We start from the raw sequence: 26,441 nt of genomic DNA, 5'->3' as shown, positions 1-26,441 counted from the left end.
GCGATGGCGGTGAGGAGGGTGATGGCACGTGTGACATGTCGGCTGGATGCGATCAGACAGCATGTAAACAGCACTTAGGGGTGAGGAGAGAGGATAACAACACAGGGACTGACTGCAGCAGCCGGAGCGACGGTGCTGGGGGAGAATGTCAATGCTGGGGGTCGTGATGGGGTCACAGGCTGCGGAGTCGCTGGAGATTCTAGAAGCGCTGTGAATGAAACATCAAAAAGCAGAATATTAAATGGGGTCAAAGGTCAACACGCAAAAAATGGGGATATTGACTTGGCTGTGGCTTTTGATGTGGATTTCAAGCGGTATTGGTTTTTAGTTATCAATTTCTGTCCACTGTGGAGGAGGACAAAGCAGTTACAGTCTATAAATATTGTGACAAAATCCAGAGGGAAAAATATCTAACAAACGTACCAATTAACAAAATAAATAATTATTTTATTTTAAATCTAAATAAAAAGCTTAACATCTTGACTTCAAGAGAGAAGAATATTATATTGATATGTTTAAAAAAAAACCCAAATCAAACTTAAAATAATAAATGGTTAATTTTGTTTTACTTTTTTTTTAGAAAAATGCATGAAATGGTACATATTTGAATCCTAAAACATTCTGAAATGGTATTCATTATAATAGTTGGAGGTGAACAGAACATGTTTATATTTGAAGGAAATATCTGTGAGAGCTGGAGGAAATAAGGGAAGTGACGCCTGAAAAACACTGCTGACTGTTATCTGTTTTAGTAAAGAGGAATGTATTAAAGGTATCAAGTATGACAAGGTATTGCCTAAAAAAACGTAAAATTGCATTGTAGGTTCTGCTTCTGTTGAAAGGCGTCAGATGAGGTGGTTTGGGCATCTTATGAGAAAGCCCCCACGGCACGGAAATGTTTCAGGAAGGGCCAGACTTAGGATTTCACCCAGGACCTGGTGGTCCGACTTTATATCTCCACTGGCCTGGGAGCGTCTCGGGATCCCCAGTCAAAAGCTGCTGCCCCCGTGACCCGATGACTGTACACGCAAGCTTCAGTGAGAACTCTTAGGAAGTCTAATGCAGGAGGTCTGATGTAGGACTTCCTAGCTAGAAATAAAGAAAGTTCAGGCTTGATCAGGAAGGTCCTAGGATGAAGTAAACCATCCAAACATAATGTGACTCTCATGAAGAAGGTCTTGGTCTGGTGAAGATGTTTCCAGTCTGACATAGGAGGTCCAAGGTTCTAGATCTGTTACCGATGGTCCATACATGATCAAGAAGGGCAGTTTAGAAGGTCCAACGTTTCCAGATGAAACCAGAAAGTAGCACTTTTATGTGGATGAGAGAGGAAGTTTCTGTTTTGGCACGCTGCAGCTGCTCAGCTTGACCTTTTCCCTGGCTGTCCCCTACAGGTTCTGGTGACCCTCTGATTCGTCTGAGCAGGTGCCTGGTGATGTGGCGAGGTGTGACGTCCCGGGCTGCAGGAGTCGGAAACAGAGCTAATATAGAGTGATCTACACTGACACGATTGGAGGGTGAGCATTTGTAGCTTTGACATGTTCACCGGAAAATGTCCTGAATCACCAGCGAGTCGGAGTCCAGCTCTGGGCCTCGCGTGTCGTCGCCACCTATTTCTGCTTCACCGGACTCACGGTGACCCTCACCACACCTTCACATTGCTCTCTGTTGTCCTTTTCTGTCACAACCTCACTGGCAAATCCAAAAATACACATTTTAAAATGACTAGGTGAAATACAACATTTTATTCCCATTCTTGTATTGACATTCATTTGAAATGACAGACAGCTAATATATTGCATATAATAATAAAAACATACTCATTTGTATTAGTTTTTTTTATTTTTTTATTTTAAACTCTTCTCCTGCTCTGGTTGGTCCATAGGTCTATGGCTGTCTTCTTTAGGTTTTGATGGATCCCGGGTCGAAGGATCTTCCCTCTCTATTGTCCGCTGAGTCGCTCCTGTCTGAGCTTGTTTGGAGGCAACACACTTCTTGATCTGAAGCCTTTAATCACGGCAGCTTTTGTCCGCTGAGCCAAAACAACCGCGCTCGAATTCACTCTCACCACCACAGATCTAATTGAGCAGAAAATTGAGGATGGAGGACTTGTCGTCAGCCACCTCCTGACCTGACAGCTGCTGACGAGTCACACGCTTTGCTCTGTTTCACGCGAGTCCAGCACGTTTGACCACCATGACTTTGACAAGAGCCATTTCATCCTTCTGTTACATGGATATTTATAATTGTTGTCATTCATTCTCTCATTCATTTCTCTCCTCTTCTCTCCTCCCTTCTGCTCCCTTCTCCTCCTTTCTCCTCTTCTCTCCTCTCCTTTCCTTTCCTCTCCCTCCCCCACTCCCTCTCCTCTCCTCTCCTCTCCTCTTCTCTTCTCTCCTCTCGTCTCCTCTCCTCTCTTCTCTTCTCTTCTCTCCTCTCCTGTCCTCTCCTCTTCTCTTCTCTCCCTCTCCTCTCCTCTCCTCTCCCCCCTCTCCTCTACTCTTCTCTTCTCTCCTCTCCTCTCCTCTCTTCTCTTCTCTCCCTCTTCTCTCCTCTCCTCTCCTGTCCTCTCCTCTCCTCTTCTCTTCTCTCCCTCTTCTCTCCTCTCCTCTCCTGTCCTCTCCTCTCCTCTTCTCTTCTCTCCCTCTTCTCTCCTCTCCTCTCCTGTCCTCTCCTCTCCTCTTCTCTTCTCTTCTCTTCTCTTCTCTCCCTCTTCTCTCCTCTCCTCTCCTCTCCTCTCCTCTTCTCTTCTCTTCTCTTCCATCTGGTTCCCTTTCATTCACAGTTTGCCTACTTCTTCTGACTTCCCTCCAACATGTATCTCCACCTCCATTTTAATGTACATTATACACAACAGTGCTCATGTTATTTATTCCACTTAACATGTGTAATTCCTATTGATCTACATTCTAAGCAGTGTTAAAACAGTGATGTGTTTTTCCTTGTGACCAGTGAAAGGCCAACAGATTCATGGTCCACATACACTTGTTTAATAAAATATTAACTATCATGTGTTTTGAGAGTCAGCTGTTTCTGCATCATCAAATATTTATAAGGGCCTGGACAAACAATTGCTGTCGAGTTTGATGTAAACATTATCAGAGAATTTGTCCAGCTCAATCCAGTCGGGGTGCAGACATGATGGAGGACAAGATGGAAGGTTCTGTTGCGTCATGGGTCAGTTCAGACTAAAAGATAACGCTTTTAGTAGCAGAGCAGAAGCATAAAATCTGTGCTTCAGATTGTGAGGCAGAAAATCAGACAGTTGCAGCACAGTACCAGATGATGATGATGATGTACAACAGTGTTGAAGTCAACAATCTTCTCAGTTCCAGATCACCATGATCTCCAGTCCAGTCTAGGTGGGTAACCTGACTCGATGGAGGTCTTCTCTTGGACCATAAGTGAGCCATCATCCTCAGATATTTTTTACTTATACCTCAATAGTCTAGCAGTGAAAGATCCAGAGACCAGTTAACACACTCCTTTTAGGGAAACACGACTGGTCCACACAGAAGTGTGGTGTGATGTGTCTTCGCCACGACTTTGATCCCCATTACAAATCAACCCCGCTTCCCGAGCTCAGACACTGGGAAGAGCCCAGTCCACTGCTGCCGGGTATTAATAGCTTCCATTATATGAATCTAAACGAGGCCTCCTCATCTGGACTGCAATACGGATCAGCTCCTGCTTTAAGCTGCGTGAGCATTGTTGTGCATGTAAAATCAATTAGGCGACTAAATAGGCCATTTACAGCGCGACAGTGAGTCAGTTCTTACCCTTGATAAATCCAGTGTCACCTCAGAAACATGTCGGGGAGCCAATGCTTTTACAAAGGAGGAGGATAAAGAATTAATAAAAAACAGAGGTTTCATTCAAGCTGTCACGTTTGTAAATAATGCAAACTAATGACTTGTGAGTCAGAGTGGCATGAGGGTAGAGGGAGGCAAGAGAGGGGATGGAGAGAGACGAGAGGAAGGAGGAGGAGGAGGAGGAGGGCGGGACGAGTGCGAGTTCTCCATGTCGCCAGAGCGCACCAGCATCTCCACACTCCGGCGCGCGCAGGGAAATGTTTCCCTGAAAACAGACTTGACTGCAGACCACGGTGAGAAGTGACGGGGCCGCGGTAACACCCCTTCTTCTTCGGCGCCACCTTCGTCGTTTATCCTCAGACAGAGTCGCTGGCCGTGGATGTATCGATGATTCTCGCCGGGAAAGTCTCCACCGTCCCGCTGCTGTTGCTGCTCGCAGCGCACGGTGAGTCAGTGTGGGATGCGTGAACGCACGGTGCCGGAAGTTTGCCAACTTTTGTCTCGGTCTGTGATGCGGTCATGAAGCGGACTGTCTCCTCCACGCCCGTCTCCGTCGCTATCGACGCGTAAAGTTGTCAGCCGTCACCAAATAGTTTGGATGGCTGCTTGCGTAAAAAGTGTCTTCCCCTCAGCAGGACGCTAATTTTGGCAAAGTAGCTAGTGCCCCAGTTTTTGCGCTTCGTGTCATTATATGAGCAATAATCTGGTAAACAGCCGACTCCGGTAAATGGAACTCAACCCGACTAAAGCGCCGCCAATTCTCGGATCATTTGAAACAATTGCCATCTGGGAATATAGATCATTCCATCATATATCGTGTTTTCTATTTCTCTAAAACACACTAGCGAAGTCAAATGTTTTTCATCTGTCAATACCATTTCAAAAGCAGATACAGTAGAGGCAGAAGAAAATTATTTTTATAAGCAGTGCACTACAGTAATGTGTGCGGAATAATATTTTTGTTATGTAACACTCTAGAGCCCAGACAGCTGGTGTCAAAGTCAAGGCCTTTGGGCTGATAATGGCACGCTCCAAGGTATTGTGTTGGCCCATCACTGGCTAAAATGCTGATTTTGATAATATTTTAATAATGTAGCGCAGCACTTGGCTGTATTTAAAGTACATTGAAAAATATATAATTCCACTAATATTTCCGATTTTCTCTCTCTGCCTTTTGTGTTATGAGGCTGTATTGCTTTAGATGCGGGTAGAGAAGTAGGCTAAACGTATCCACGGAGAATTCAAAAGAATTAAGACTATTTGTGATGTTGCATCCTGCTGAGTTTCAATGAAAATTCATTCTGCTGGGCTTTGACAGTGTTTCACATTCTGGTCCCTTGTGTCTTTGTGATGGACACCCCTATGACTGCACGTCGTTTCAGGCATGTAAAACGAAGGGAAACCACAGTTGCATTGTGAAAGTCTGTTTACAGATTATGAGACGATCATTATAAACAGCCACCTTCCACTATAAAGTGTCAACTTACACAATCTCATTTTTTTGTTTTCATAGAAATGGGACACTACATGGCCCCACAATAGTCTTCTGTTTGTTTGGAATTTCTTAATTCCTAATTTCCTGATTTAACACAGGATGCTTGGCGATTGTCAGCCCAAATATTGGTGCTCCAGTTTTCTATGAGAAAATGAAGAAGGTGGTGATTGACTAAAACTGTTTGGATTCCTGTATATATTTCCTCAGCCTGGCTCACTGGGAGAGTAAAGTTGGGGTTTTCCAGTCTTTGTTTGATTAAATATCAAATGATGGGAAGTGGGTCGCCGCAGCAGGTTGTTTGTATGTTTTGATCCCAGTTTGAGTCGTCCTTTTTTTGCTTCTCTTTGAAAAACTCCCTTCTGCTGCGGCACATCTCCAGGTTTGCTTAGACCTGTCAGTACCTCAGAACACAAGTGGATCTCAGGGGATCGTGCGTTAAGCGCTTCAAAGGTTAACTTCCGTTCTGCTTAAAGTTACATTCAGCTCAAGCTTTCTTTTTACCCTGAATTTCCAAGAAACCTGCTTGATAAAACACTGCTGCCTTTTATTTGCCTTTGTCTTTTCTTATGTGGTGGATTATTCAAATGGTTGGTGTCAATGAGTGTGCAGGATGTTTTTGTCTTTTTCCCTTGAGGTGACGTCTTTGCTTCTCTCATGGTTCCATTAAAATCTGCTACATCATGTCATTTTGTTTGCTGGAAATTTGAAATCAATTCCAAAATGTTGCTTCAAGCCTTTTTGGTTGCTCTCTAAAGGAATGTTTGCTGCTGATAAACATCAAAGGGCCTGCAAATTTCTGATTTAATGAGCAGCACACCAATCCACGAGGATTCGTGACAACACTGAAACTTGTCACTGAGTTCAGAAGTAGGTTCTGTCCCACATGTGTTGCCGGCGCCGCCCCTCCTGGGAGCGACACAAGTGCCTTTGTGTCAACACGCTGCAGTGGCTGTGTGACTGGAGCTGGTACTGCACATGCGCTAACCTGACGCCCGCTCAGGAGTCACCACGTGACTGAACTGTCTCGCACTCCTCGGCTGAGGAGATTTGCCTCGCTCAACTGCTCTCATGCTTTGCCCTTGAAGGGGATGGATTTTACAAGACAATGCTTCTTCAAAAAGAAGATGATAAAAGTCACAGTCGGCGCTGCCCTGGGGCTTCTCGAACTTCAGCCTGAGTTCACTCGTTCTTTTCTGGTTTCAACCAATTAGGCCAGATGCACTATAAATTGGATGCACATTAACCAATGGCGAGGCTCTGATCGGCCCGGCGAAGGGGCCCATGTTTATTCTGTAGTCTTGAGTCAGTCGGGATGGACAGACTATATTGCTGCTCATATGTGTCCTTTGAACATAGTAAGGTTTGGTTCAGTTCTGTGTTGAACAACTGTTGGGCAGTGTTGCCAGCGTGGCGGCTAAATTTAGCCACTTTCCAAACCCTCTTGGCGACTTTTATTTTGAAGGTGTCACTGGCACTCTGAGTGTGACACCTGAGTGACACACTGAAGTGTCACAGATCAGCTCCGTCTGCGGTCAGAGTGCGGGGTATTCAGCACTGCTCCATCCCCAGATGGAAAAATGGGTCCCGCATGTGCAATGTCATTTTGCAAATGGAGGTGATGATGATGTCGTTCAGTGACCTCTAGGACTAGACGTTCCTCACTCATGACTTTCCTTAAAGCAGAAACAGGTTGCATATGGAGTCTGACAACATGATTTTAACACATACTCCATTGTGACATTTTGCTTCCTTCATAAATCCTGCAGATTTGCACTGCTAGCTTGTCTTTCTTAATTGATCAGATCTGAACTTTTTTGCTGTTGGGCAAACACATGTCAGTCTTTTATTCAAGTGTGCCTCTAGTGATGGGTCAATGAGGTTTCATGAAACAGAGTCCTATTTTTCAGAGCTTAACGGGTGGCGCTCTTGGCTTAAAAATGATGTGAGATTTCACTGAAATAGTTGTTCGAAGCTATAACACATATATACAAAACACACTGCCATCTAGTGGCCTCTGAAAATTAAGACACTGTTTCATGAAACCTGGTCGACCCATCATCCTACTCTTCACTGCCGTCGCTCTGCTAATCTTGATGCCTTCACTTCAGTTGGAAAAGAGGTTTCTAAACCACGTGAAGCATCAGTAGTTGGTCGGTCCTTATCACAAAGTGGCTCAGACATATTACCTTTGGTATCGATAACCTCAGTGGCCCAAGGCTCTCAGCTACGGTGAAAAAGCAGCTATGGTTTTTAGATTGATCTATTATTCCTGATCATTTTTCACTTCAAACTAATTTTTTGAGTTCACTTCACAGCTTGCGTTGCGTTTGGTACTTGGCGCAGCGCGACTGGCGAAATCTCATTTGCACCACATTTGATCACCGGCCAAGCTTTGTGCGTAAAGAACAAAAATCTATGGTTTGGCTTTTATTTTGTAGCTCTGCCCTACTTCCTACCCTGTGTAGGGCGGTGGCAAACCGAAGCAGAGGTGCAGCAGCTGTGAATTGCCTCAGTGATTCGTGGCATGGTTGTGAATTTTCTGCAGCTCTAATACAAACTTGGTCTTGTACTTCGGAGTGAGCTACCATTGCAAACTGTGCCCACTTCAGGAGGAGAGTAACAATTTTTGTTAGCCAGCTTTCAGTCCACTACATACAAAAAACTTTCTCCAAAAATCACCTGCTATTTTAACGTGTTTTGCTTTGCCGACAGCGTTTAGTCGTTACGCAGTGAGCACATGTTTGTCGACAGATGTTAGTAACGGAGCACTTTTTAATGAGAATATCGCTACCTAACGGCAAATAGCTGGGCATGTTGTGTTGGGGTGTTGGATCCACGCTCGCTGCATGATTTTGGACGGAATTCTGTTTGCAAATCCACGAATGACGAACACACGTAGACACACGCACAGAAAAACACACTCTGTCCCAGTGGGAGTCCGATTAGAGAGCTGCAGAAGGTATTGTCTCCCGCCATCCAGGACTGGGTGTTTTTTTACCCCAAAGAGTGGAAACGCTGATCCGGCAGTCAGTAGGATTGAGTCGAAAATAGAATCTAGTAAAAACAGCTCGGAGGTATTGAAGGAGCAGGTTTTTAGTTGGCGCTATGACATTTAAAATGGAGCAACAGCCGGCGGGTTAGATAGCGGCGCACATCAGCATATTGGTGGAGACTGCCGCTCTCTTAATGTTTAGGATTTGGTGATTAGAATCAGTGGAGTTGCATTCCATGGCTGCACCCTGCGGCATCTCCCTTTAAAGAGCTGAAACGCGATGTCCAGCCGAGCAGGAATTAGACTGATTTCAGTTGCATTACTCTTCACGCTTGACCCTTTATCTCACTTTGTTTTCACGGGCTGCAGCTGCATGTCGACAGAGAGGAGAGGATCCCCCTGCTGCAAAAGGCAGCTGCAGACAAATAAAGTTATCATGCGTATTAAGCCAAATTAGTTGCGATTGTTCTGCAATCACACCGCTCTTTTAAAGCCTTTTACACTCGATCTAATCTGCTTATATGAAGTTGTCGAGCTACATTGCAGCGTTGGCTAGCGAATTGGCCACGAGGCCCGACTTAAACGCTCCTCTGAGCAGCTTTCTGGTTTCCCCTCGCAGAAGCAATATAGTTGCATTAAAGTCTGACAGGCAATCAGCGGGAATGTGTGTGTGTGTTTGTGTGGCTTAAGGACTGCGCAGTAGCTGGAGGATCCTCTTAACGCGATTGTCGTGTGATCATTGCAGCCTGAGCCGCCCTTACCCCTCTTTTCCCACGCACACATACTGAACCACTACAGGCACAAGCTGGGGCCTTAGTCCCCTCTTCCCTATGGAATGGCTTAAGCCATCATCCTGGACTCACACACTCATTTTCCCCACCACACAGGCACTTCCAGACAGTCCAGCCCTCCCACCCTCGGGACAGTCTATAGTCTTCAGTGCTGGGGATGAACCCAGTCATGCTTCAGGATGGAGAGCGCCTGGATGTGAACTCAACTCTGCAGCATTTTCAGAAACCTTTTAACCTTTCAATCTTTTCTTTTTTTCTGTCTCTTGCATTTTTATCACATTTTAGTCCGCTGTTTGGCCTGAATCTTAATGCTGCCACATGAAAACAATTCAATTAAAATGACATAATTAAATGGTTGGTTTAAAAAAGTGCACAAAAATTAAAACATTTAGCACCAAACAACTTATAAATATTCTCTTTCTTCTTCGTCTTTATTAAGTGGAGGAAATTATTATTATTGTTATTATTATTTTTACTCTCTTCTCACAAATCTCTCTGAGTGAGACTTGCTTTTTGTACCTTCAGACTGCCGTAGAATAAGATACTAGCGCGATCTGTTTGAGCCGATCTGGCTAAAAAAATGCGGGGAATAGGTTCTTTTACATGCAACACTGTTATCTTTGACAGCTTTTTCTACATTTATCTTGGGTAAAGCTCTCCCCTACATTTCTCTGACGCGCGCGGTGCGTTCACAAGCATCAGAAATATCTATCCTACAGAAAATAACTTGGGTTACGATGGCTTACGGGGTCTGTGCGTGGTGGCGACAAAATGACCTTTGGCAGGAGCCGGGGCACCAGGGCGCGTTGTTTAGGTCTCCAAGAGAGTGAGAAACTTTTTGTTGTCTGTATGTACTATAAAATTCTGAACATTCTATCATAACACTTAACAATAATGAAACTGGAATGGCGTAACGGTCCAACTTTGAAGTTTGAGAAAACTTTGCCTGTGGAACAAACCACATGGAATCGCTGCGCATCTGAACTCACCAATTGACATGATGTTGAACAGTAATACGCTAAAACAAACATTTAAATGAGGTTTTGTTCATCCAGAAAGAGAGCATAGTTGCATTAACAGTGCTACATAATTTAAAATTCAGAACAGTGGGAGGAACATCTGAATCAAAATTATGATGATCATTATTTTTCTGAAAATGTAAACAATGTATATATTTAATACGAGGCTACAGTTAACTATTATTTTAATAGTTGACTTGTCACCGGGTACTAGTCAGAAAATGATGTGCACGTGTTGACACAGCAACATTTCTGAATGTAGTGTTGTAAATGGTAGACAAATATATACATTTGTAAATTATGAAATAGTGTTTTGAAACTTCACATTTGAATTTTAATTGCTCAAACTCTGGTTTGGAAGGTATGTGTCCTTTGTGACATGGTCCCATACCTTTGATGTTTGTGTTGAGTCGCGATGGTCGCGTACTCTCAGCCAATTTTCCTCAATGATGGTGTCACGACTAATGAACTTGTCTGCGGCTAATTTGACAGCTGCGCTAATTTAAAATACAAAATATACCAGCAAAACTAGGTAGCAACTTGAAAGTGAGATGTTTATCTGGTCGCATCTTCACCTACGACCACAGCTGACACCGTGGCTTTTTGCTCGCTGGGCCAAACGGATGAGATCAGAGACACAAGCCGTGAAATGAGCTTCATTAGCCGTGTAACTGCAATGTAGCTTAGCGATAAGATGAACAATTATAAAACAATAACTTCAACGTTCAGTCCAAATCATTGCATGAGTTACGGATAAGACGCCATGAAAATGATAACAGCAACTGGCATCAAGTCCATCAAATGGGTTTTCTTTATGGTCCTTATCTCTGCGGGCCGGCTGGTCCAGCGCTGAGGCAGCATGATGGTCTCACTGTTCTGAGCATTGACTGAGGAAGACACTTATGGCTGGGGGTCCAAGGCTGCCTGGGTGGCTGCTTTAAAGGGTCATCGGATCAGCCTCAAGGAGGGATCAAGGCCTCGGCGGTTGATAGAATCTTGAAATCAATTCAAACCAATATTTATGAAACGTGAATATAATCCAATGTATCTGCCTCGCAGGATTGGACCAGGTCGGTGGCCAGAGAGTTGTTCAGTGGAAGAGCAGAGCACGATCAGAACAATGAGCCCAGGCCTGGTCATAAATAAAACATCATTTTCTTTCACCGAACTTTTCCGTCTGACAACAACAGAGAAGATAAACAAAGCTTTCGCATTAATGAAGCCTTTGATGGAGCATTTCCAAAGCTCATCGACAGATGTTTTGTAAACGTCAGAGCACTTTGTTTCACCGCTGACTCTCTAATCGCTGCGGTCATGTGATCAGATCGAGTCTCCGAGCAGCTGATAGCAGAGCTCATTAGCGGCGATTACCGAGTTACCTGAAGCACTTGGAAAACGCCGCTCTGAGCAGGCGTGTGCTGCTCGAGCAATTCTGTATTAACTGATTTAAATAAACATGAAAGAGACTCTGATGCCTTTCCTGAAAGTGAAGCACTATTGACTTGTGAATGGCTGTGCGAGTGGGTGGTGCCGTACGTTTTCTGATCTGTGTTCTGGATGATGCTTTTAGGATCAGTTACCACCAACCACGGAGGAGCAGCTGCTGTGGATCAGGGGTCTGTTTGTTTGTTTGTTTGTATGCACAATAACTGAAGAATGGAAATCAACAAAAACACTGGCTGTTGGCTGGACAAGGACTTAGAAGTGGCCTTTACTGTAGTAGTTCTCGGTCGGTTTATTTGGATTCATAGATGGTCTGAAAATGTCCCTCAGTGTTTCCTGTGTGAGGGACGTTGCTGTGGCTCAGGTGTTCATGACGCCACAGACTATATTCAGTTAGTTTTATTTCAGGGTTAAGATGTGGCTCGGTGAGGCGGTGAGTGTGTCCAAGATGTTTGCAGCTTTATGTCAGCGCATGAATGAGGTGCAGAAGATAATGTTTTCATTTAATTGTATTTTTCATGTTGTCTTGTTCTGAAGACAACATGTGTTCAATATGTTGAATCATGGATGTCTCCTCCTGATGGCGATTAAACGCCTTTGTTAAGAGCAGGCGCTAGCAGCTAGCTGTCAGTCAAGGGTCGGTATCTCCCGCTTCAGTCTGTGGTGTCCCGCCCACTGTCGCCCCCTATATCACCAGGCTGCGACCGGTGTCAGGTGATTTCGTCATAAGCAGGTGTGTTCACACCTCAAGGACACTGTTGACTTTCAAAGTGCGAGCATGGTCAGGTTTTTACTGTAGGGCGAAATGACTGGATCTGGCATCAATTTTTTTATCAAGAATCCAATTTTTGTTTTTGATTTTTCCATGGTGTGTCAAACATTTATTAAATACAATTTATAACTTTTATTAATACCACTAAAGGCGTCACGTTGTAATAAGGCTGAAGCAGTAGAAGCTATCGGCCCCATCCTCAGTATCGAATATGTAACTGAATTTGTCAAAATGCACTTTAAATACTGCAGCTGTGGCTTGCTGGAGTCAACAAACAAGTTGCCATGTCAGATATCAACTCACACGCCTCCTACTCAACTTCACATATCAAACATCCGCTGAGATGAGCGTGCGAGCAAAGGAGCCTCCACATTTCATGCATCAGTGAGAGTCAGGAGTTGAGCCAAATCAAAGGTGAAGGGATGTATCGTATATAAATAGGTACGTGCGCGGACACGTGGTGAGTTATGTCAACAGGCTCTCCTGCATGGAGACGGCTATAGGTCTAATAGGATTGTTACCGCAGCTGCAGTAATGACTGTGGATGTTCTGCGCACGTCATGTGGCGTGTCACAGTCGGGCCATCAGAACCCTGGAGAGAAAAGCCACGCCACGTAGTTTTCTCTCTGCTCGCTGTCACTTTCTCCGCCTCCCTGGTCTCGCGGCTGTCTCCATCTATCTTGCACAAACACGGACTGGCCGTGATGCAATATCGGAGGGGAATTAGTTCCTTCATCGCGTCCGGCACCCGCTCGCAGTCTCGTCCTGTCAGGCACACGCCTGATCAAAGAGGCCGTCCCGTCTACTAGCGCTTTCCAAGGGTTGAGGAGATATGAGGAGAGCGGGGCCTCCTTCAAATCAAAACAAACGTCGAACATTCAAATCATAGGAAGCTGGGAAACAGAGCCAGTGCAATGAGAGAATGGAGCTGGAAATAGACGACCCAGAAAAGTTGTAGATTTCTGTTCTCCACTACCTGTTCATGAGAGGTAAGGTGACTCATTTTTTCATGCAGTCAGAAGCGCTACTCAAAGAAGGTGACAGAAGACATATTCTTGGAAGATGCCAGTCTTGCTTGCTCTTAACTTAATCCATGTTTGCTCTGAAACGGAGTCCAAGCAAAATTCTCAAATGAATTCCAGTTTATTCAGTCCAGCTCTGACTGAAAAAAATACATCCCATAAAGGCAGTGAGAGAGCGCAGGTCGCCACCAGGCCATGTCCACTCATTTTGTGGTGTTTATCACCCAATATTATCACCTGACATTTATCTGATCGACATACGTCGGGGTTACCGTTCAAAAGATCAATGCACCAATTTGCATAATCCAGAACAGAATCATCTCTTCAAAAGCACCTGCAATTTTCATTTAAATCCATATTTCATCGCTCAACCACCATGTATTAACCCAGATATAATATGAAAAGACAATGTCCATTTTGTGATTATAATCTATAAAGTCAATGTATTTGGATGCAATGTTTGATTTACCAATATTTTAAAACACCTGTATTAGTAAATATTATTGTTTTGATTGTTAATATTATCATCTAGATTCTATCAATATTTAGATTTTATGCAATGAAGCATCAAAGTCACTATTTCCAATGATGTCTCATTTTAAAAAATATAAACAGTTTTTCTTTCATCTTGGTTTTGCCTTGTGAACACGTGTCTGTTCCCTCGGAGTTGAGTGCAACTCCGTCGCTGCTCGGAGGACTAAAGATAGCGGCTCGCCCACATGAAACATCCAAACCCATGAAACATTTATCGCTGAAGTCACACACTCCCACTCTGGACTTCTTGCATCCTCAACTCTTGATTAAACACAACACAAGCCAATTTTGTCAGAGGTGAAAAGGTCATAATTAAATCTGCTGGTGGAGACTAGATGGCAGAGACAGAACTCGCTGGCTTACATTTTTTGTGACGGCGTACAAAAGGCCCAATTAATTGACAGATTATAATTGCCCTGGTTTCCCCCGTGAGCCAATTAGAGGTTAGGAAGTGCAGCCAATCCGGACGCGGCGCACGGCCTTAAAAGCAGGTAGCCAGCGTGGAAATGACCCACCAGTCTCTGGGGGGAAGCTGTTCATTAAGTCTTAAGGCTCCCCTGCTCGCCTCTGCTGGTGACCTCAGAGAACTTAATAAGACGCCACACCAAACCTGCTCAGCCTTGGAAGCAAGAGTTTGAATCGTTCCAACTTTGTTTTGGAATTAAAAAAAACAAACTTTTAAACCAGCAGCTGAAAATAATGAGGTGCAGTCATGTTTGGGGACTGAAGTAAACTCTCAAGTAAACATGTGAAGGCCAGGAGTGGGGCCAAAATATAGCTCAGAGACTTTTTAAATGATCATTTGGATTATGTTCTGGCGGAGTCGAAGTTTTTGAAAGTGTTAGTTTTCCTGAGAAGTAAAACGTAATTTACTTTTTTGGTGCATTTTCCCCTTCTGTGTTATTATCGATGGGCACAGTCTGACCCTTAGTGGTGCGCAAGTACATGCTCTTTTGGCAGGAGCCCATTTTGTCGTCTTAAAGCAAACATTATTTTCATGTTCTTTTTTTTTTTTTCTTAATTTTCTGTTATGATTGGTTTCAAATTGAAAGTCGTACTGTAGATAACAGAGTCAGACACTTATTGCAACAAACCTCTAGACCAGACTGTCTCTCGTTGCATTTTGATTTGGTTCTGCATATAGTTTTTAGCCAGCTTTAAACACTGAAGGACCATCTCAGTGTCCTCACTGCGTGACCACTGTGTTCTTTTACAGCGAGATGCTACTGTCATTCAGTTGAAGTGAAAACATTTTTTTTATATTTTCGCCCTGGGTGCACTTTTTTTCTGCTTGTGTTTATTCCAAATAGTCTGACTACTATAGTATTGTTTTTGGCTCTTACATCCATCATTCATTCCCACTGAGTTTTTTTGACCCCATTATTGACATAATTGGTTGGCGACGTCATTGTTCTGGAGCTCTTTTGCAGATATGCACTGTACCTGCTTCCATCTCACTGCTTCTTATACCATTTAATAAAAGCCATGTTTGATTTGCTTCTATTTCGGAATGTTCTTGGATATTGGAATTCACTCTAACATAGAGCTTTAATTCATTTCTTTTAATTTCCCTGGTCCCTGCTCGACAAACAAGACCAGGCTAGACAGACCGGAAACCAGGATGTCTGGCTGCTCTCTATTTAGGTTTGGTCCCGGTAGAAATAAATGCAGGAGCTGCTTTATGACTTTGGAAAGTATGTATAAAACATTGCGAGGGCCTTTTAGTGTGGACAGTTGAAGCAGTGACCTCAAGAAAATCAATTTACCCAGAGGAAAGGTTTGCCTCTCACATGAACCTCTCATCAGCTGGATCACCGTGGTATTTAGAGGTTAAATGGATCTGTATCTGCCATGTTTTCTTCACCTAAATTTGATTTGTTTCACTTTTAACACCGTCAGACACGTCCTTTAATATGAAATATTTCTTCTGTCTGAGCCACAAATTAGTCTGTTAATGGTTTGACTCGTGAGATTTTGTTTGACGCTGTTGCATGTCTGATATAACCTCAGCATCTCATGACATGAATTATATATAAAACAGGGAAGGTTGCCAGTCAACTGAAGACACACATACCAAACAACCAGATGCAGCAGCTTCCTAGTTTCCATTTTTGTAGCTGACATTACAACTATGATTTGGTGCATGATTTTCTTCAAGTGCGATATTCACTTTGAACAGTCACATTTACAAAAATGCATTAAAATGCTATATATCAATGTATGAACAACTCGTGATGAGAGTAGAGTTCAAATTTATATAGAAATATGAATGCACATTCCAGCCAAGTGTACAACAGAAATTAATTTCGACAGAAACAAAAAAAGTAACAATTATAATCAGAGAGAAAGTTAGTTTTTTTCTACCATTAAAAAAATGGTGGTGACACACAGAGAGACCCCGAGTGGTGTTTGAGCACCATTTCACTGCAGTAGAAGAGTGGCCTTTCTTAATCGCAGAAAATAAAGGCCAGCGACCAGTTGACGGCAACTGAGCAAATGAGCTCGACTTGTTTCTCACAATGCATCATGTGGTGCAGCCGCCGTTTCGTTCATGATTGGAGTATAGGTGCTTCTGCGAGGGAGACACAACAAACACACGGAAAAATTGATTGCATTGTAGGCTGTACAGCTCTGACAGTCACATGACTGTTTAGTCCGACATCCTAATTTTGATCGGAACACTGCTACGCTATTAATGATAAATAGCGATTGACTTATAGCGTACAGAGTCTGCAAATCTTTCACAATTTAAATTCCATCACTAAAGAAAGTGAACATTTAGTAAAGTGTTAATAATAAATAAATACATAAATAAATAAATACATAATCCATTTTGGGGGGGTCTTATTGCCCACCTCAACTTTGAAGATAGTAAAACACATGTTGGGGAATTCAACGGTTAAATGGTTTTAAATGGATTGGTCATTTATCCCATAGGATTTCCAGACTCAGAGAATTGGGAATAACATGAATTCCAAGTGAAAAAGGTTTCTGCTCTGACGACTTAATAGCGCATGGTTTATTTAGTTGTTGTCATTTTTAGCGAACGTGTAGGTAGCTGTTTGTCAGTATGTGGATGGTGGGCCATTTGTGCTGGAGTGGGGCGTGATGTTTTCCATCTTGGAAAACGCTCCTCAGTAAGTGCCTGCTTGATGGCTGTCTGAATTGTTGTCCTTTTTCTTAAATGGGAAGCTTGTGGGGTGTTTTTTTTTTTTATAATCCCAGTTTCTGGATGTTGCCAGCATTAGCATCCAATTCTCTCCAGTCTGAAATCCAATGGAAACACATCACCTGTAGGTTTGAAATATGGTCCTTAGAGCTCTTTTGAAGTGGAATATCTGGGTTGGAAGTGGAACACAAAAGACCATAAATAATGCTTTTTATCAAAGAACAGAAATCCTGAAAACCTTGGCGAATGCTGCATGAAAACAACAAAATCCACGCCCATTACATGAAGAACATGGATTGCATTCCAGGAAAATTAGGACATTGTTTCGTGAAACCTCATCCACACATCACTACTTTTCTCTTCATTTTCCTGTTACGAATGTGCTGGCTACAGCTCTTAAAATATAAGACATATAAATGGCATGGTCTCCAGAGGGAGTGCCCGCTCCGTGAACTGCATGGCTATCAAATCCTGTGAAATGGCGACAGACAGATAGCACAAAGAGCCATGAGCCTTATCATCTTGAACGGCAGCCGCTCAAATATGTGATGCTGGATGTCGCTCCATGGACATAAAAGCCCACTGTAGTTATTTGCCAGGCGAAATAATGAAACATAACAATCTGCATATCTTCCGACGAACATGCTCTGTGTGCCATTTTGTGGCTGCAGCGTCAAAGATAATTGTACGTTGGAGATGCTTTTTCCCCCCTTGCATTTGAATGGATCCGATTGTAAACATCAATTACACCATATTACAAATCGGTCCACACTTTGCTCTGATCCCTGCATAATTGACAGACCAGAGAATGGACAGACAGAAGTGGTCCAGCTGCCAATGGGAAATTCCAGTCCTCAACTTGCAGACGTCCGTGAGCTGATAATTTCCAACGCATTTCTCCTTGGCTGATGTGTAGCTATGCTGCCAAGTTTAGTTTTAATCCCTTGAGTTTGATAGTAAAAATGTTATGTCACAGCTCTCAGGGGTGTGTGGATCCTGCGACCCTGCGTTTTGTCTTGTTTTTTGTCTGTTCAATATGTTTTCAGGGCAAAAATAAAAGGGGTTTAAGTTGTTGTGTGCTGTGTTTGCTCTGTATTGTATTTAAGTCATGAGGAGCTTCCAGAAGCGTTTGGCTTCTGAGGTTTACAGCCATGTGTTTGTGGTCAAAGTGAGGTCGCACATGGTAATGTGCCAACCAAGCAACAACGTTGGTTCTTTTTATAGCGAGACCCTGACAGCAGCTTTATTTTGCACACCCTCTGTGTGGATGAATGGGAAGATGGATGATCTCCTCCGTAAAGTAGCCACCAACCTACCATAGCTCCTACCATAGCTAATTTTTCAGCTCTTTTCTTTTTTGCTGGTAAATATTACATTGCATTGAAATGTGTTTTCCGAATGCAAATACCTGCGTCTCAAATGATCAGAGGAAGGTTTAACACCTGATTGAAATATGAAGTGGTAAGAAGGTGAAGTTCCAGGAGCCTCTAACTGCCCTGCTCTGTGAAGCATGAGGAAGTGGAAATAGCGGACACTAATAAGTTCCTTGGGGAGCAAAGAACAAGTTGGACTGGACTAACGACACCTGGTCTTCTTTATTAAGGAGTTGTGGTGAGTGTCCTCTTTACGCTGTGGTGGCATGGTGTTCTCTCCGCTCAGCATCCATGGCCTACTTCTCTTGAGTATTCACTCATTAACTTCAATTTAAACTGGACGGTTCACAGTATACAGTGCAGTTTCTTTACATCATGCGGCCACCGGCTCTGAGTTCAGGATTCTGGAATGTTTGCATGGTCATGTGTTGGCTGCGTGGTCTCTCCTCCACCTGGAAGTGTCCCCAAAGCAATATGATGGGGCTACTGGGCATTTGTTTATTTTATTTATCAAGTCGCAGGGGTAGCACTTTCCCTCTCCCCGAAAAGATCCTCCATCATCACACTCTCTAAAAGAGAGACCACACGCAAAGGAAACTCACCTCGATCGTAACCAAATATCGGTCCAGAATATCGGTCTAATATCGGTTATGGGCTTTCCGAAGCCACCAGATATCGATATGGTATCAGCCTTAAAATGAGCCGTTGACTCCATCTTCGACCCCCTTTGTGCTCCATCGGACAAAGTGTTTTTGATATGCTGTTTTTTTATTATTTATTCCCAACAGGCTGCCTTTCATCCAAATCAGAAGATCGGTTATTCCGCCGGCTGTTCCGGAGGTATAATCAGTTCATCCGTCCAGTGGAGAATGTTTCGGATCCAGTTACAGTGGCGTTTGAGCTGTCCATGTCTCAGCTGGTCAAAGTGGTAAGAAAGTACTGTACATTAGCGGAGAAAAAACCCTTGAGAATGCAAGTTAAGATTTTATATCCAACACTGTCTCTCCGACAGGACGAGGTGAATCAAATCATGGAAACCAATCTGTGGCTGCGACATGTAAGTGAAAGTCACAACTCTGCAGCTTGGCTTATTCTGACAACGTAAAAATGTTTTTCAGGTCTGGAATGACTACAAATTAAAGTGGATGCCCATTGAGTATGATGGAATCGAGTTCATCCGAGTTCCGTCGAATAAGATTTGGAGGCCGGACATTGTTTTGTACAACAAGTGAGTTTGAGTGAAGGCAGCAGCTGAATCTCGCTGCTCATCCTTCCGTGCAAAAGCTCATTTGTTTTCCCTGCAGCGCGGTTGGAGATTTTCTGGTGGAAGACAAGACGAAAGCTTTGCTGAAGTTCGATGGCACCATCACTTGGATCCCACCTGCAATTTTCAAGTCTTCATGCCCCATGGATATCACCTACTTCCCTTTCGACTACCAGAACTGCTCCATGAAGTTTGGCTCCTGGACTTACGACAAGGCCAAGATCGACCTGGTGCTCATTGGATCTAAGGTAAGCGACAGAATTTGCTTGTGATTTAATGGAAACGTGTTTTACTTGTATTAGCCCTGTATATAAGTTGTATATGAACGTTTTATTCTGTAGTGTAACTGAGTTATTATAGTGAAGTCTTAATATTTCATTTGATGTTGCATGTGCAGAGCACCAGGAACAGACTTAGCAAAATAGGGGCCTTTTAAAATGGATAATTGTGACCCAAGACCTTGTGTAGTCCGGACGTATTTCTGTCTGTATATTTATTAAAATTGAATGTATATATATATATATACATGAAAAGACAATCCTTTTACATGTTGCATTAGCAGCTTTGTGACAAATGCATGCAGCAACTGGATTTTGCGAGATCCAATTAGCCGGCTTTTTCAGCCTCTGTGCCTGAGTTTGAAGGGAAGAACAGTAGTGGGGTGTGCTGCAGCCAGACAGAAAAAAAGTCCTATCCAAACAGCTCGAGGTCATTTCTGGATGAAATTTAGATGCCCTCCTATGTTTTCTCTCTTGTTTGATCATCGAGCTAAAGCTCTCAATGTTTCACAACTTTGAGTGTTTCCACTGAGCTGTTGAAAAGATCCGCTGAAAATCAATTCCAGGGGGAAAAGGTCAGTCTGTACGAAGGTTCTGCAGCATTTAACGCTTTGTACTAACTTCAAACTTCAAGGTATAGAAAGCCAGGAGAAGTCAGATAGGTGTTAGCACTGTCTGTTCGGATGTGGTGTAAGACTAGCTGGGTGAACTTTGCCTTGGTAGTCAAGGTCCCAGCTTTGTCAGTTGCTTTTCATAGAGCCAATTGTGACTCGTAGGTCTTTGCCAGACACCACTAAAGCCCTTTTCACATGGAAATTTGTGGGATAAGTAGACCAGCCTTGTGCAATAATTTATGCACTATCAAAGAATCATTCGGTTATCTGGATGCGGGTCAAACTTACTTATCGCAACATTACTCATCCCACCTTCACCAGCTAACTTCCTGGATGTCGAGTTCTGATTTTGTCTGGCAAAGAGTTTGTTTTATCAGATCGAGCCGCATGTCTGTGAACATGACTTTCAGACATGCCGTCTCACTTCAGATGTGTGTGTCATTGAACCAACGCCCACGCAGCGCCTGTGTAGCCCGCGGTTGTTTGTTTTCATCAGGCAGGAGGATCCATGTCATTTTCTTTAGCAAGTGTGAACGTGGGGATCTTCTCCTGTCGCTCAGTGTGCATGATAAGTGTGCGCAAGGGAGGATGGAGTGAGAGTGGAGGGGTAGCCAAGCAGCATCTACATTTTTCGACATCTTCAAAGTCTCCATGTGATTGGTAGTGAATCACAAAGTCAATCAGGTCGACTCCCAATCTCCACCGACATTCCCTGCTTCCTCCTCTCTCACTGTTACTGTGTTGTTTGTGCTTCCCAGGTGAACTTGAAAGACTTCTGGGAGAGTGGGGAGTGGGAGATCATCGATGCTCCCGGTTACAAACACGACATCAAGTACAACTGCTGCGAAGAGATCTACACGGACATCACCTACTCCTTCTACATCCGCCGGCTGCCGCTCTTCTACACCATCAACCTCATCATCCCCTGCCTCCTCATCTCCTTCCTCACCGTGCTGGTGTTCTACCTGCCGTCCGACTGTGGAGAGAAGGTCACTCTCTGCATCTCCGTCTTGCTGTCGCTTACCGTGTTCCTGCTGGTCATCACCGAGACCATTCCCTCGACCTCTCTGGTCATTCCGCTCATCGGAGAATATCTGCTCTTCACCATGATTTTCGTCACGCTCAGTATTGTCATCACTGTCTTTGTGCTCAACGTGCACTATCGCACTCCAATGACTCACACGATGCCTGAGTGGGTGCGCTCTGTGTTCCTCGGGGTCCTGCCCAGGGTAATGCTGATGAGAAGGCCCATTGACCAGGGCTGCTCCTCCTCCCCCAGCCTGACCGCTGGGACCGTACTAGTTGGAGGCGGCAGCTTGGCCAACAGGAAGAGAAACAACAGCCTGGGAAGTGGATCAGGAAGCGTGAGCGTCGGAGGCATCACAGGAGGCGTAGCGATCCCTCCCCTGAACGAAAGTGGAGGAGGTGCCCCTTCTGGAGGTGGCTCCATGAACTGTGTGGAGTACGGTGATAAAAACCGGGACTTGAAACGGCATATTAACAGAAGGTACCCGTACAGAGGAAAAGAAGTCCCGACCCCCGTCCCGCCGCCAATGGTGCCCTCTCCTTCTCAGGCCCCGAAGACTCAGGTGCCCGCTGAATCAGAGATGCCCAAAGTGATGAGGCCTCTTAACACCCCATCTCCGGTGAATGCTGTGGTGGCATTCTCAGTGGTTTCACCGGAGATCAAGCAGGCCATCGAGAGTGTGAAGTACATTGCGGAGAACATGAGGACCCGCAACAAAGCCAAAGAGGTAAGGAAGGAAGGCACTGTTCTACAGTACTGGTTATAATAGATCGACCTTATCACATCCGGTTTGAGGAGGAGAATGAAAACCCTTTAAGTTTGAAGTTGAAGTTTAAAAAAATTCAGCCAGGTTGAGGTCGTCCACCTCATTTTCGATGCCTTGTTGGCTTATGCCTCTACGTCATCGATTGTTTTCAATTTCTCTCGGAATCGACTGTTGTTTTGAGGAGCAGATTGTCAGGCAGTCAGAGATGCACCCAGACACGCTGCTGTGGAAGGAGTTAAGCACACACACGTGCGTTATCTGAGCCAGTTAATTCAAAAGCTTTTTAAATGGAGCTGAAAGAATTTACATGGGGCTATAAAAGGAGAATAAAGCAGCTTGTTTGTAGCAGACGGACGGCTTTGAAAGCCCTCTTCTTCACACTCTGGATGGTCCTGATATGCTTGTTGTGCTGTCTTTTCTTTGCAAAGCTTGCATCATCACTGATCCGTTTAGAAAAGCCGTCCTGGCTCCTCCATTGAGCTCACAAAGGCATTATGACCGGAGCAGCCGTGATCCCACAGCTCACACCTGAAGCATCAAACACCCGCACACAAAGCACACATTTACCACGGCGCTTTTTAAATGTTCACATGTGATATAGGATTTATCTTTAGAGCAGAGATTGACCAGGAAAGACACATCCTGTGGCTGCTTTATGATGACAGCAAAATGAAAAACAAAACTCCTTTTCTCTTTATATAGACCACAGTGAGGTTTGTAAGATGCGTGTGTCTTGTCTTGTTTCATGTCTGGTCTTAAAAAATGGATTGCTGGAAATGAGTTTACTGAGTTGTGTGTCTGAAGTGGGCTGAGATCAGAGCCAAGGCTCACCCACTGTGAGAGCAGCCAGCTGAGTGTAGGAGGCCTCCCTCGTGAGGTGCTCTGGGCGTGTGGCTTGACTGCTGAAGAAGCTCTTTGCTGACCCGGTTGTCCCTCTGTGCTCCCTCAGGGAAGCGTTTGATCAGAGATGGGAAATTTATTTACCCACTGAGTCACATGAAATGTCAAATGTGTCATCAGGAGAGAGAAACTTGAGTCAGTTTTGGAGAGAAAAAACAAAACTTGCATAATATTGAGCGAAAGAATATTATGAAGGGTGTATTAGGGCTCCAACCACTACTCTACAATGCTCATGTTTTCAATGTTATTTCTGTTCTTAAACTGTGCTCATGAGTGTTCAAAAGCTGCATGTAGCCATAGCCTCCAAATTCTATGCCTATGGTGTGAGGGGTCATCAAGAAAAAAAGGCAGGGCAGGCGAAAAAGAGTCTGTAATGTAGCTGTTGTTGATGAAACATTAGAGTAGAAGGGACTTTATTTTCTTATATTTCATATTCTAATCGAAGATCATGACCACAGAACTGTGGGTTAGAATTTTTAAAGAAGTTTAATGCATTCTGTCTGGATTTATTTATTATAAGGGATAATGAATTGTATTAAAATGGCATTATATATTAATATGGGTGTAAGAAAATATTGATATTCATTTATATCGATTTTTAATGCATAGATATGCTGCTGCATTTGTGACATTTCTTTCTGTACCCTGGAGATACTTTGTTGATAAGCCATACATTCCTCTGTTGGAATTTTAAGTCTTACTTAACTCTTACTCTAACTTAAGTTTTACTGGATTGACATAACAATAAGCACTAAACTTAGAGTGTCACAGTATATACCGATGTATTGTATGGCCACTCCTGTATCATTGCCAACACACTGGCCTATTCATTGAATTCATTTTATTTATATTCATATTTATTTTTATAACTGTGAAAGGAGTGAGAACGCAGATATACAATGTGAGACACAAGATAAAGAACTACAAAATAGCTGTTGATTCATACAGTATATAGCATTCATAGCAAGAGATGATTAATGATGAAAAAAAACTACTATTTCTTTGGTGGGTTTACTGTGAACGTCGCATTTGGCCCCACTTTGCTCCTGTGAGACTAAGGAAGTTTTGTTTTATTTAAGGAATTAGAATGTATTTATTGAAAAAAATCCACGTAACATGTGTTTCTTCTGCTCTCAGGTAGAAGACGACTGGAAGTATGTAGCGATGGTCATCGACAGAATCTTCTTGTGGGTCTTCGTGACGGTGTGTGTGCTCGGAACTCTGGGACTTTTCCTGCAGCCTCTCATCAGCTTCTTAAAATGAGTGACTTTACCCCCCATTTTTTCTTTCTTTTAACCACTAGGGTCTGTGAATTATCCCTCCTCAGCTGTTTCACACCGAAAACCGGACTCGCTTTTATTTCAGCACAAGCCTTCGTGTTGCTGCGCTTGCCCTCTTGTGCAGGATTCATCAGCCTTGACGTTTCCTCGCTTAGCCAGATTTACTCAATCATCCGTTGCCTTATTCTTCAATATTCATGCAAAGCTGTTATCTATTCTCCTCCTTTCTGTCCCTTTGTTCCGCACTTCACCCTCCCTCGGTGCAACCTTCAACTGTTGACTCTGTCGCCATGACCTCTCTCTTTGTTTCCCTTCTCTTTGTGTGTTAAAGAAAGAAAAAAGTCCACTCAGCCTTTATCAATGTACAGACAAATAATTCAGCAGTGTGAATAAATGAATTATATTAAAGAGGAAAAAATGTCTCAGGGGCAGGTATTGATGTTATTGTCATTAGCTTGTACTCATGAAGGTATCTAGTATGAGTTGCTTCATAAAACCTTAGCAGTGTTTTTTTATTTATTTATTTGAAATGTCTTTTTAATCACCTTTGAGAAAATCTCAGTATATTTAATGGTCGCTCTGCATTATGCTTCATGAGATAAAGTGACTAGAGTGCAACTGTGATGTCATGGGATGGGTTTAGGAAGCATGTGGCATAAATACAAAGCTCTTTGTTGTGTCTTACTGAGGGTGACATTGTGTCATAACATTGTATTCTGCTGATTTGTTAACCATCTTTTCTTTTTGATCAATGACATGGTGTCAAACAAAGCACAGATTTAAGTAAAGTTCCAGCTCACACACAACATATAGCCATGGTTGTTTACAGCAAATAAATACAACATAAACATAATTAACTCATGAATGGTGGGTAAAATAACATTTTTTGCAAAATATATGCAAATAACGTTTTATCCATCAGATGCATTCCCTTTCATATACAGTAATATGTGAAATTAATATTGTTATTTGCACAAATTGTGTCACAATTAATCAATAAAAAAGGGGTTATTCTCATGTAACAAGTATTTACCTGGCACAATTTACCAAGCACAATTTAATGAATAATATCATTTACTCATTGGTCATCCATGAACTGTGGTAATGTATGTGAGTTGTTACAGATGAGTGATGCTAACACCATCTATGGCTGAACTGTAGCCACAGAATCTCCAACAAAAATGGCACCTGTTGTAAAAGAGAACGTAGAGAACCAGTTTGACCTGCACAATAAAGGTGTGAAAACTTGATGTGTGCGCTGAATTATGTTTTTAACCTCCTTCAGATGAGCATGGGGTCTTTCTAAACAAAGGATGTGTGCAGAGACAGGTTAGGAAAAGAAAGAAATCACCGGCCTTGATGTTGTTATTTCGTTTTCAAGTTGCAAAATTGATCATACAAAATCAAGTCAGTATTTTTTGTTTGACGTTAGACTATTAAAATAGGAGACCAAGGTTTTTGTTTCTCTCAGATTTCCTTCCTTGAATTTAAAATACTCTTCCACAATGGAACACATTTTTGTTATTGAGCGAAGCTTTAACTCTGATTATTTAGAGAAAAGGCATTATCAAAATCAACCCACAATACCATGCACCCAATTCAGATGTTATCAGTCCAATAAATTGCTGTTTTCATAGTAGATATGAACTGTTCATATCAGCCTCTAGGCTTCTATTGTGCCTCCGTTTAGTGGAGGCAGGCTGCAATCCCCTCATTCTTTGCCTTGTGCTGTACCTTTAGGAATGTCACATGACCATGGTAGACTTCTCTCCTTGCCTATGAGAGAAAAAATATCTATAGTCCAGAGAGTTTTGGACAAAGAGGAACAAAAAAAGCTTCAAGCATTGACTGAATGTGGTACGTACAAACAGGCTGCACCAACTAGGGGTC

The 26,441-nt window shown here is 43.2% G+C and overlaps 1 protein-coding gene across 1 annotated transcript; it reads left to right on the top strand.

The window, feature by feature from the left end:
• The first annotated feature begins 4,022 nt into the window (after positions 1-4,022).
• Positions 4,023-25,781, top strand: LOC128767526 (neuronal acetylcholine receptor subunit alpha-3-like). The gene is made up of 7 exons (XM_053879631.1): positions 4,023-4,257; positions 19,211-19,350; positions 19,435-19,479; positions 19,541-19,650; positions 19,727-19,934; positions 21,337-22,332; positions 24,409-25,781. Exons 1-7 carry the CDS (start codon positions 4,200-4,202, stop codon positions 24,532-24,534), a joined length of 1,683 nt encoding a protein of 560 aa, XP_053735606.1. The 5' UTR covers positions 4,023-4,199; the 3' UTR covers positions 24,535-25,781.
• Positions 25,782-26,441: the final 660 nt, after the last annotated feature.

Source organism: Synchiropus splendidus, chromosome 11, assembly GCF_027744825.2.
Source record: "Synchiropus splendidus isolate RoL2022-P1 chromosome 11, RoL_Sspl_1.0, whole genome shotgun sequence".
In the NCBI taxonomy this organism is placed as follows: Eukaryota; Metazoa; Chordata; class Actinopteri; order Syngnathiformes; family Callionymidae; genus Synchiropus; species Synchiropus splendidus.
The sequence above is the reverse complement of the archived record's forward strand: the minus strand, read 5'-3'. Positions and strand labels throughout refer to the sequence as shown.

Bases quoted from the DNA above. Each gene is read 5' to 3' on its own strand.
- LOC128767526 (XM_053879631.1), top strand. From the start codon at position 4,200: ATGATTCTCGCCGGGAAAGTCTCCACCGTCCCGCTGCTGTTGCTGCTC. The intron at 4,258-19,210 runs GTGAGTCAGTGT...TATTCCCAACAG, and splicing joins GTTGCTGCTCGCAGCGCACG to GCTGCCTTTCATCCAAATCA. The intron at 19,480-19,540 runs GTAAGTGAAAGT...AATGTTTTTCAG, and splicing joins CCAATCTGTGGCTGCGACAT to GTCTGGAATGACTACAAATT.